The sequence below is a fragment of the Syzygium oleosum genome, unplaced genomic scaffold (genome assembly GCF_021117445.2).
Source record: "Syzygium oleosum isolate NSW1041296 unplaced genomic scaffold, Sole_v2.1 Sole_v2.22, whole genome shotgun sequence".
In the NCBI taxonomy this organism is placed as follows: domain Eukaryota; kingdom Viridiplantae; phylum Streptophyta; class Magnoliopsida; order Myrtales; family Myrtaceae; genus Syzygium; species Syzygium oleosum.
Genome location: NW_026607506.1, coordinates 3183936 through 3196017, shown reverse-complemented (window position 1 = coordinate 3196017; position 12082 = coordinate 3183936). Strand labels below are relative to the sequence as shown.

At 40.8% G+C, this 12082-nt stretch overlaps 1 protein-coding gene across 1 annotated transcript; it reads right to left on the bottom strand.

The window, feature by feature from the left end:
* Positions 1 to 9921: 9921 nt before the first annotated feature.
* Positions 9922 to 11764, bottom strand: LOC115669804 (probable nucleoredoxin 2). The gene is made up of 2 exons (XM_056321154.1): positions 11264 to 11764; positions 9922 to 10712 (listed from the first exon to the last, which is right to left on the bottom strand). Exons 1-2 carry the CDS (start codon positions 11735 to 11737, stop codon positions 10092 to 10094), a joined length of 1095 nt encoding a protein of 364 aa, XP_056177129.1. The 5' UTR covers positions 11738 to 11764; the 3' UTR covers positions 9922 to 10091.
* Between the last annotated feature and the right edge of the window lie 318 nt (positions 11765 to 12082).

Below are 12082 nucleotides of genomic sequence, written 5' to 3'. Positions count from 1 at the left end.
AGGACTATTGTATGCAACTCCGGATTGGGTCGACAGGCTCTAAGTTGTTCTTGAAACATGCATTTCCAAGCTCCCAATGGTTTGAACCAATTAAGCATATCACCTAAATGCTTGAATTTACTTTCTCCCTGGAGAATTCTGCCAAGTATAAAAATGATTTTGGTTGTTGGAAACTCAATGGCTATGGTATAAAGATTGAACAAATACCAATAAAATCACTTGAATTTTTCTGGGAATTCGTCTTCAAGATTGAGGGAGAGAGGATGGATGAAAGGATATTTTGGATACAACCTACCGGGTCTGAGACTTAATCCTTCGAACCTGTTGAAAATAAGCATTTGATATTTTCACATTAATTACGGTAGATTTTCAAAAAGGGTGTTGTTCTAGATGTATCTAGGGACTTCTGGCGGGTATTGCCTGCTGGGCCAAGAAGGTTTCATCTTGATAGGTTTGTATCTACCGAACGGATTTCAGGATACATACATATTTATAGATGTAACCGGTGCAACAAATTCTTTTGGCCTGGATAAGAAATCAGAAAGCACATTCATTTTTCCTGCTATATGGCTGGTTTCAAAGGAATATTTTGAAAATCATTCCACCCATCTGAGGAGTTGAGGATGAGGAATTTGCTTTTGTTTGAACTTCATCCTTTGAGAGAATGAGGACATATCTAGTTCCACTAGAAAATGATGTCTTAGGAGATGAAATTCAAACTTCTTGATGCTCTATTTTATCGCCAAGATTTCCTTGAAGGTAGAGTGATAATGCATTTTCCTCTGCGTAAATTTTCCACTTTTGTGTCCATAGATCTTGCGCTTGCGATCAATTTCTTCGAATAGAACTGCAGCCCAATATTCATCGCTAGCATCTATCTGCAAAACTCTCTTCCCAGTAGAAGGGATTTGTAAGGGAGGAAGTGCTACATAACTTCTTTAAGGCGCTTGACTGATTTAGTCTGCTGAGGTCCCCATGGAGGGACATCCTTTTTTAGCATCTGTTGCAGTGAACTCACCAATTTGGTGATTTTTGGAACGAAGTCTATGAGATAATTGACTATCTCAAGAAACTGTTGGATCTGTTTGAGAGAAATATTCTCATCAGGAAATTTCTGCAATTCTTCAGTAATATGGGGATTGGGATAATATGTCCCATCCTTAAGATGCATTTCGAGAAATTCAATTTCGCGTTGGGCAATAATCATCTTCTTCTGGGACATCATGATACCATATTTCTGGACCAATTCAGCAAACTGGCTTAGTAATTTACAACGAGAATCTTCATCAGGGCTGTAGAGGAGGATATCATCAATGTAAATTTGGGCTTTGGCTAAAATAGGCTGGAAGATTCTGCATATAGCTTTCTGGAACAATGAAGGGGCTGTTTTAAGACCAAAAGGGAGCACCGTCCACTGAAAGTGCTGATTAGGGGTGCAAAATCCAGTTTTGTGTCTATCATTTAGATGGATTCCCAATTGCCAAAATCCAACTTTAAGGTCAAACTTAGAATAGACCTAAGCTTGAGTTAGGCTAGAGAATAATGAATTCCGATGGGGTAATGGAAACTTATCATCCTGAAGGAACTGATTGAGTGGCTGGTAATTGATGACCAATCTCATTTTTCCTCTTTTATGCTCAGATTGCTTATTCACGTAGAATGCTTCACAAGATCACTAAGAATCAGATGGCTCGATTTATCCTTGGTGAAGTAAGTCTGAGCATTCCTTTTGAGCTAAGATTAAATGATTTGAATTATCCCCGAATGAGTTGCTTTGGTGGGATTGATATCTTCATTTTTCTTAAAAGGCAAATGGATGAAAAAGTCAGGATTTTTCCACAAAGGGTTTGAACATTTTAGGACAAATTTTGAATGGGATTCTGCACATGCTCCAATAAGGGTTTGGATGCCAGGATCTAGTATATGTATCTGGATGGTAAAAAATCACTGGATATCCACAAACTCTTTGAATTGTCTTTTGAACCGAAGTCCATTATACAAAATTCTAAGTTTGGGAATCTGGATCAGAATATCTCATCCAATGATGATATCTTTGTTTGGTGAACTAGAACTAAGGATTTTAGTGGTGAGGGAACATTGTGGGAAAAACTAAAGGGTAATGAGTTTGCTTCGGACTCTTGTAGCAAAAGTGTCTCCAGAAGTAGAATTAAAATATCGGCCATATGAAGTCTAGTATTCTTCTGGAAGAATTTTTGTGTCAAGGATCGAAGCACTGGCTCCAGTATCTGTAAGGGCTATAAGAGAAATAGGTTTAGCATATTTTAAAAGATAGATTTTGATGGGAAAATATTGAAGAGTAGAATGAGTGTATGCACAAAGGTCTTGGATTGTGGAAGATTTTGGATTTTCGGAAGAAAATGAGTAAACTTATTTTTCTATTTCGTCAGATAAGTCTTCAGAGTCACTGGACTGGGACTATGTTTGGATGGCGCATATGATGTGCGCTGTTGGTTCATCTTCTAAAGAGAAAACAGATTCAACATTATCATCCTGAAGAGAAACTCCAATTTCTTTTTGAAGCTCCTAGATTAAATGAGAATTTCTTCTCTAGGCCTTCGGACAATTCTTTGCAACGTGGCTCTTTTTCTTACAGATATAACATTTGTTAGATTTCTCACGTCTTCCAGACTGGTCGCGTTTAGATTGTCTTCTTCTCAAGAAACACCATTTGCATTTTTTTCTTAGGCCAAGGCCAAGGGAGAAGCGTTTGAAATGCTTTTTCTTTTAACACCGATTTCCGCAAGAAGGATCATCATATGACTCTTTATTTGGACACTTGATTCTTAACTCTAGCCTTCGGCAAGCTCGATCAAGCTCTTTATTACTCTTAAGATAACTTCTGAATGCTTTTCGGTGAATACAGAGGTCATCAAGAGCCAAATGTATCTCCTGTTGTAGTTCTTCTATCAGGACATCAACAATTCTTCGTTGCTTATTCTGAAGGGATCTTTCAACAACTTGACTAATTTCTTTTGGAATAGAGGATAGTAATACCTGCTTCAGGTTTGGATCGGCTCCAAGGGCATAAAACAATTTAAGCATCTCATGGAAATGCTTATTCAAATGTTTTCGGCGTAAGGAGCAGCATTTTCTGTCAAAGAACTCTCTCCTTTTTAGTTCAAGGAGGTCTTCCAGTTTGCCAATCAAGAACTGGTGGATGACGCGTATCACATAATGAAAATCTCTTTGGAGTACGAACGTCATTTGGTCTTGATCCGAAACAGTTTTCCACCAATCCTTGAGGCTACCAATAAATCTACTAACGAATTCAGTCAGGATATCATACCAACTTTCAACAATAAGAGCTCTAGCGCTGAGCCAAGCATGAAACTCATGTAATCTTTCTAGCTAGTTAGTGTATGGAATGTCATCAAGAGTGAAATAGTATTTGGTGATTGAAGATTCAGAACGAGAGTTTTGATTATGGATGTTTACTATTTCTGACTTAGATGAGTTTGATTCCATATCCGCCTTAGGGCGATCGGCCATAAGAATAGCAGGTTTGGGGAAATTTGGTATCTCAAGGTCAGAGGGTGAGGTTTCTTCTGAGGAAAAAGGAGGTTGTTTCAAAGCTAGAAGATGTATTTTGCTAGGATGGATCAGTTGTAGCAATGTCTGGTAGTTTCTGTTGGCTTTGATCTCGCAAAAAATCCTCTAATGGATTTGAAACCATGTGGGAAGACGGAGGTTCCTGGGAAGGTTCAGGAACGTCCGACTTCTTTTGTTGCTGCATCTTCTTTTGTTTTTTCATTTCGCCGATACGATTTCGAAGTGTAACAATATCACTCCAATATTCTTTTGGAGCTTCCGTAATGATTGAGGTAGCTGAAGTGACTTTTGGAGGAGAGATCTCCGTCCGGGTTCGATACAAAGGTTGAGAAAATGGATCTAGCGCAGGAACGAATTTCCCTTCTTGAAGGAATTTAATTTGCCTACGTAGCTTTTCCATTTCAGCAGTTTGATCTTTCAAATAATGATGGGAAATGTATTTCTCCGATTCCATCTACTGAAGTTTCTTCTGGAACGTCTCAAGCAATCTGTTTGTGACCAAAGCCGTTTGATCAACCTTCTGATAAACATGATCAAGACGGGCTTGGACATTTGAAAGTTTTGGATCAATTGTTTTGAGAATATTATTTTGTGCCAAAGCATTTTCTGACTATCAATTCAGAATAGCTTCAGCAGCAGTAGCTTTCTTTTGTTTCCCATGATCATCGACATCCGTAAGATTTGGAATTTTTGGCATGTGCCGGAACCGATGGTGAGCGTCTGTAAATTATTCTAATGCTGGGAAAACGACACTAGAATTGGTCCCTTCCAAAGGTGGAAAGTCAGAGGGTTGGAACATACAGACAGCTGGGAGCGCTGGCGGTGGTTTAGGCTTTGAAACACAAGAGGTAGGGTGCTTTGGGCAATAGCAATGGATAGAAATTTTTTCTAACCCATTTTTGGATAGGTTTATGAAAGGGTGAAACAACTGACTTTTGTGGGGAAGTTTTTCTGGGTGCTGAAGAAGGCTCACAAGGTTTAGGAATTGGAGGAGGAGTTTGTGGCCGAGGTGATCCATATGAAATCATGAATTGGTATCTTCCTCCATCATCACCGAGTGGTCCTATAGTAGGATCTCCATCAAGATATCTCTAATAGAGACTATCTTTAGGCCGCTTCTTTTTCCTTTTGGATGGTCTGTTATCTTCGTTGTTATTAGGAGGGCTTGTACAAAGAGAACATTGACAATCAAGATCCCAGAAACAGTGTCCTGTTTGAGGATCCTTGTAATAATGGATGGGTTGTCCCTCTTGGTCAAAAGACTCGATCATAGTCTTTTGATCTGAGTCACCTTCCTCAATAGGAACGTCAGCATGATAGAGTTGCATCATAAAAATAGTAGGAAAAATAGAAGAAGAGGCTTCTTCTTCTTTTTTTACTAAATTTAATGACAACCGTACCATCTTTTTTTTTTTTTTTGTGAACTGAGACTCCATGGATTGAATAGGCCTGGAATTCTGATGGAGTTTTTCATAGTTAGTTATCCAAGTGTCAGGGAGTAACTTAACTAGTTGATTTCGAGGAATCTACCTGGGTACATAGACGCAGGAAGTTTGATCATTGTCTACTGAGATAAAAAGAGCGTCCTCTGTGCCCGAGAAGTTGAGATCGATAGCATGGTTCTGGACTTGGTATACCATTTGGTAGTGTAAAGTAGCGGCTATAGAATCAAGAATCTGAGGAGCTCCGGTAAGTTGCAGCTGAACTTTAAGAGCAGAAAAAAGTCTCGGGTCCGTAAGGGCCATGTTGAAATTTGAAAACAGTGTAACAAACACTGTTCTAGCATTGAGGGTGGTTTGGATTGTACCAATACTAGCATGTTGGTAATCCAAGAAACAAGTGTCTAAAAGGGTCATGCGAGCAACAACAGGTAATCATTTTCGACCATGGAAAGAAAGAGCAAGGCAAATAGCACTAAAGTGGAGATGCGTATACCCTTGCTGTACCCACTGACATGGAAAATCAGAAGGTATCTGGAGAATAATGAAATGCTCTTGCTGAGTAGCGAGAATAGGATATTGGTTGAATCGGGATGACTGGACATATTCCTTAACTTCCCGAGGGCTATGTTTAATGAGCTGTTTGATGGAACGGAGAGGGGAGAAATAAGAGGGTTTTGCGAATGCAGAATACGGATTTATAAGTGGAAGGTGAGTTTCTTAAATTTTACTATCTTCATTAAGGTATGAAACCCCATAAAGATAGTCAATTTTAGAAACGTTTGTAGTGCGAAGTTCTAAAGGAGCATTTACAGTGATTGGTGGAGTGGAATCAGTAGAATCACTCATGGTGGAACAAGTCTACCTTATCTATTTAGTATTTCATCTAAAAACAAACAAGTATGCTGAATAGAACGCTGGCTCTGATATCAAAAATAGGTGCTAAGATGCAAAATAGGGAAGACGAAGATAAGGCTTGTGGCAGGTATGCTATCCCACATTTAGACGGCTCTCTAGGCCTTTATAAAAGGGACTGCCTTTAGCCACCAAGCCCCCCTTCGAATTTTGGTTCGCACCTTAGAACTGCTTTGTAATAGCAGAATTCTGATACATAGATCCATAGCATGGCAAGTGCAGAGCATTCTACCAGGACTAATCAGCGCATATACGTTTATCTAAAGAGTCATACCAGGGCTGCTTTAGTGAAGTTTTGTTCGTGAATTACATCCCATGAAGTTAGTGTTAAAGCCGATTAAATTCTCGTGGTAAGATTTTTGTATAATTCATTCATGAGATTGAGAGGTTTTTTCGTGAGAAATTGTGGGGCTAAACACTGCGTTAGTTATTGAGTGTAATTGGGGCTTGGGAAATATTTAGAGTGTTTGAGTGACTCGAGTGTGGTTGTAATCTTCATTGTATCGCTTGATCTATAGTGAAATTCCGTACTGCTCTCCCGTGGACGTAGGTCACTATGATCAATCCACGTAAATCTGGTGTCCGATTTATTTTCTTGTTTTGTCTATTTTACTGTTCAATCGCTTGGCTTCCGCAACACAACATGTGACTCACGATATAATTAGCCATTTCATTTTGTTATCCTTCGAGCAATCTTCTCATGGTAGACACTATGTTGGAATTTGGAGCAATATTCCTTACCTGCTCTTCGGTATGATGCCTCGAAAGATCAAACATCTCCTTGTTTGTTACCCTCCACCACTTTCCGATGGCTGAGGACTTAGAATGTGCAGTAGCCTCATTACCCGTTTTTGGTAATGGGTTATTTCTGCCGAAAACATTGTTGGACTCTTACTGATTTTTATTTCTTGTCATCGTAATCTTCACGAATCAACAAAATGCATCCCATCAGGCGTGCTAAAAAGATGTTTCGTCGAAAAGTGTAGAGGAAATATCTTTTGAAGTATTAATGGAGAATCAACAAAGGTTGTGAAGGGTCCTTTGTTAATTTTGGACAAAAAAGTAAATGACAAGAAATTTAAAGATACAAAGGCCAAAGGCACTCACGGCCAGCTATTTAAATTAGAGAAAAGTAAAGATAAAAATAAATTTGTAAAAAGTTCTTTGATTGATTGGTGATCTCTACAAAGATTACAATGTGGCTATTAGCCTACAATCGACAGTTACAAACGGTCAATAAATTTTAAAAATAACTTCTTAATCCTATCTTTAGAACACATAACTTCTTAATCTTTTTTGCGGTTATAAGAAGTTACATAACCACCTAGCACTTTCCTATTACTTAGTAACACTATCAACAAGAGAAGTTACATATCTGAAAATATCGTTCCTCCGTAGTTACATGTAGATGTCAATGACTTCATTGTCACCGAGGGTTCTCATCGATAACTAATATTTACTGTCGATGACTACTCTTGTTCACCAAACTCTGCTATTATCGAGTAAGTCTGACACTTATCGATTATAACCAAAAGTGGTCATTTTTGGGTGTCAACAATCGTATTTTGCCTGCTTTCGATCTGATTAAAGGTTCAAATTGCCTTGTATTTTGATGAGTCAAAATTTTAGATTAATTTATTATACGCTCAACTTTTCAAAATTCTAATGTCATGTCCTTTTTTTTGGGATATGTGCACTAAAAATCATAAAACTTGTCAGAAAAGTAGAACTTACAAAAGGTGCAATCGAGTCCTAAAACTTATCAAATTGATTTAATCGAGTCATAAAGTTAACACCGTCTAATTTACAGACGGAAAAACCTGACGGGCACTGACGTGTCTTATTTTATTAATTTTTTTGAGACACATGATGATGATGTGGCGTCCAACAAACGCCACGTCAAAAAATTTAAAAAAATACAAATTAAATTAGAAAAAGCTATAAAAAAAAGAAAAAAAAAGACCCACAACCAGTGGTTGTGGCGGTGGCCAAGCCCTCGCCGGTGGCCACCACCACAGCCGTCGGGAAGGGCCAGCAAAGGTTGCCTAGGCCTTCCCGAAACTCGGCAACCCTCGCCGGCCCCAGGCGAGGCCCAGGCAAGGGCTTGCAAGCCCTGATTTGGGGCGAGGGTCAGGGGAGGGCGCGACCCTCGCCCCAAATCTGAGTGAGAGTCGTCGACGAGACCTCGCCTGGGGTGGGCGACTCTGGACGTGGCCTCACCAGGGCCAGCAAGGGTCGCTGGGCTTCGGGAAGGCGCATGCGACCTTTGCCGGCTCTTCCCGGCAGCTTTGGCGATGGCCACTGGCAGGGCTTGGCCACCGCGGCTGTGGCTCTCTGTTTTTTTTATATTTTTTTTATTTGTAGCTTTTTCTAATTTAATTTATATTTTTTAACTTTTTCTGACGTGGCGCTTGTTAGATGCCATGTGTCTCAAGAAAATTAATAAAATAAGACATGTCAGCATTTTCAGTTAATAAATTAGATGGTGTTAACTTTAGGATTTGATTGAATTAAGTTAACAAGTTTTAAAATTCAATTGAATCTTTCGCAAGTTATAGAACTTAATTGCACTTTTGTGATAAGTTTTAGGACTTCTAATAAGCATATTCTTTTTTTTTAATCTTTGCATCCGCTTACTTTCAATGTGATTAAAAATTTAAATTATCTCCCTATAGTTTTTTGTCATGTAAATCGTTTACACTCGATTAATATTACATCTCTTGGCCAAAGAAAAACTAGTATCAGATTAAGACTGTGTTTGTTTCCAATAAAAATTTTTCCACAATTTCTAGTGTTTGGGGCGTGGAAAATGAGTGGTCAAAGAAAATATTTTCCAGTTAACGGAAAATACTTTTCTAAAATTGGGGAAAATGATTTCCTTTTTATTTCTCGCTTCTTCATCTCGTTCTCCGAAACTGCTTTCCCCCAATCCTTTCGCTACACTAGCCTCTCCATCAACTCAACCCTCTCTCTCCATGGAAGCACCAACTCCACCTCCTTCACCGACTCCCCCTCCTTTCAAACCACTCACTTCACTCTCAGGCAAACCTACTTCCTCTCCGCGACAGGGGTGCGTTCTTCGCCTTGCGCCAGGTGCGTATCCGCTGGAGAGTCTCATCCTTTTGATACCGCTCGTATTCCTTCTTGATCGCGTCGATCTGGTCGAACACGAAGCTGAGGTGAGCCGAGAGAGGGGCTGTTAGAGAGAGAAAACGAAAGGTTTATTTAGGGTTTAAGTGATGACGTCGTCCATGAACAGTGGTCGTCTCTCACGGTTAGTCTCGCCGTGAAGCAGAAGCGGGAAGAAGGAAGAAGACAAAGAGGCCTTCGAGGTTTCATATGGGACTTTTCCCATGCAAGGAATTCCACAAATCGAGGCTCGGATGCTGCGAAGCCCCATGAATCCTCTCGAAGAAAGGGGGAATGAGAGATGGGGATATGGGAAACTGTCGCGAACCCAATTCCGGCCCATTCCGCAAGACAAACGGACCCTAATATGGAATACTTTTTCTAATTTAGGGTGCATTTGTTTCAATGAAAACTTAATAATAAAGGAAAAATATTTTTCATGGAAATCATTTTAAAGAAAAATAATTAGCTTTCGTTTGCTTTGTGATTTAGGAAAAGTGATTTTCTTTTTATTAAGAGGGGAGGTAGTTATCCCTTAATCTAAGCTGCTTGTTTTTAGTACATGAAAAACGTATTTTTGTAAATCAATTAGTTTTTCATCGTCCAAATACTGAAAAATAATTTCCCGTAAATAGGTTTCCTTCAACAAACGAACCCACTAGTTTCGTGTGCCTATAGAACTAACTTGTCTATGTGGATTGGACGTTCAACGCATCACCATTAGCATTGTCAATTGCTACATAGTAGTCGACACATTTCAAGTCACGCTAAATCACAATTGAGGCATCCAAGCCCGTGCTTTTTCTTCGGAGATTACAAGCTAAACTTGGTATTTACCATCGCCTAGCGTAGCGTCTCTTTTGGACTCATCTAAGTGGACGTCATGCTCGCAGTACATTCACACATCAAGAAGAAGACTTAGAACCCTCTTGATCACCAGCCCTTCAATTCGAATAAACGGTACGAAGTCAACGACTTTGCGATATCATGCACACGCCCCATTAGAAATCCGAATTATCAGCAAAAGAAAGCATGCCCTCATGGCCCGACGGTTAAAGCCCCACCTAAGGTCCGGGCACATTTCGTGTGCACCTCATACCCGCACTCCAGGCACGGGTAAGCCCACCCCGACCCTTGCTCGTCGCAGTCGCAGCATATGAAGGGCCCACCACCGGTGCCGTCTGAAACCAGGGTGCGCTCGTGGTGGTGGCCAGCGTGGAACTCCGACTTCGGGAGGTCCTTCGCCTCCTCGTCCATCTGCCAGTACAGCGACACCAACTGGGCCTCCGTTAAAGGGTAAGTATTCTCTTGGTTCGAATTGATCAGGCTCCGGCCATGCTTCCTTCCGTCCAGGCCCAAGACGACCAAGCAGGGAATGCTCTGCACGTCGAAATGCCTGGTGAGCGCCCTGATGTTGGGGTCCCCGAAGGGCAGCGCGAGCCTGGGCATGAGGGTGAAGTAGGAATCGAAGGAAGCTCGGTCGCAGTCGCTTGACACGTAGACAATCTCGAAGTCCTCGACGCCCGGTCTCAGGTAGATCGCGTGCTTGATCTTGTGGTAGATGGAGGTGAGCTTGGGAGTGAACTTCATGCCCGGAAGGCACCACTGGGCTGAGAAGAATAGGCCCAGTGTTTTACCAACTAAAGAAGCAACCGGTACCTGCACTTTGAAACAATGATCTACCATGTATTTGAGAAATACTTTACCTTTGAGTGAACTTTGGCTACTAATGTTAATTCAAGTTTTTCTAGGATCGCAAAGTAATGTTAATTCAAGTTTGGTTAATACTATTCTTTTTTTCCCCACTTGATTCAATTTGGGCCCGACTCGATCCAACCTCGAGCTAGGATAACAAAGTTAGCCCTATTACGTGGCATTCCCATTTTTCTTCCGTATCAACTAAATTATTTGGATCACATGGTAGTTTCTACGTAGGAATCTATGGTTGCTCCTATATCCATGGCCATTATAAGAATAATAAACTCCTTTTATCGCTTATGCAAGGTCCACAAAATTAATGGTTGAGATTGACCCAATCCAACCAACCTAGTATAAGGAAAAAATTCTCATTAAAAAGACCAAACTTGAAGCTCGAGGTTGGACCTAACATAAAATGTTTCCGAAGTCAAATAGTTCGCATTTTGAGTCTAGACAAGCTAGGCCAATTATCAAATCCGTGATCATGTCTAAGCTGAATTAATGATAGTAACCTGACCGGTCGAAGGGTGATGACCCAAAAGATAATCTCTATAATGGCTGCTGAGTAAATTGGTAAATGACTGGTTCTCACGTTTCTCCTTCTCTTCCCTCTGCAGTTCCTCCAATCTCTCCCTCGCAAACGGGAACGCTTCGACCCCATAACGGTGGACGAGCTCGACGCTGTCGTGCAGTATCTCCTCTTCCTTATTACTGTTGGGCTGAAGGATGATCAGGCACGGGATGCTCTCGACGTCGAATTTACGGCTCAACGCCTTCTTCGACTCCAAGTCTGACACAGGGATCGCAAGCCCCGGCATGGAGGAGTGATAACTGTTGAATGCACTCAGGTCCTCATCGGCAGAGATGAAGACGACCTCGAAGTTGGACCGATTGGTCTTCAGTTGCTCGTAAGTCGTTCGATAGGAAACGGTTGAAGTTTCGACATGGCGAGTACCAATTTGCCGAGAAGTAGAGGCCCACTGCATGGCCTTCCAGATAGGAGACCTTCACCTGTCACATCCAGATTACTCCATTCATTCTCATTAGTTCAGCATATAAACCGAAGCCTTTACCTAAGTTTAATTCTTTAATCAACATGATGGAAACAGATTCCTAAACATAATACATAATTTGCGGAAAAACGTGCCCATTCTACGCTTGAATCACCGATCGTTTGAAGTATATTACATGAACGAACATACCTCTTTTGCCACAGATTAAATGCACCACTTGCAGGCTTCAGAGTTCTTGGCGGATTCCTCTGCGAAGCGGAACTTTGTTTGCACTTTGGGAGACTTTTTTAGAACTACGTTCTACAGAGAAGATTTTCA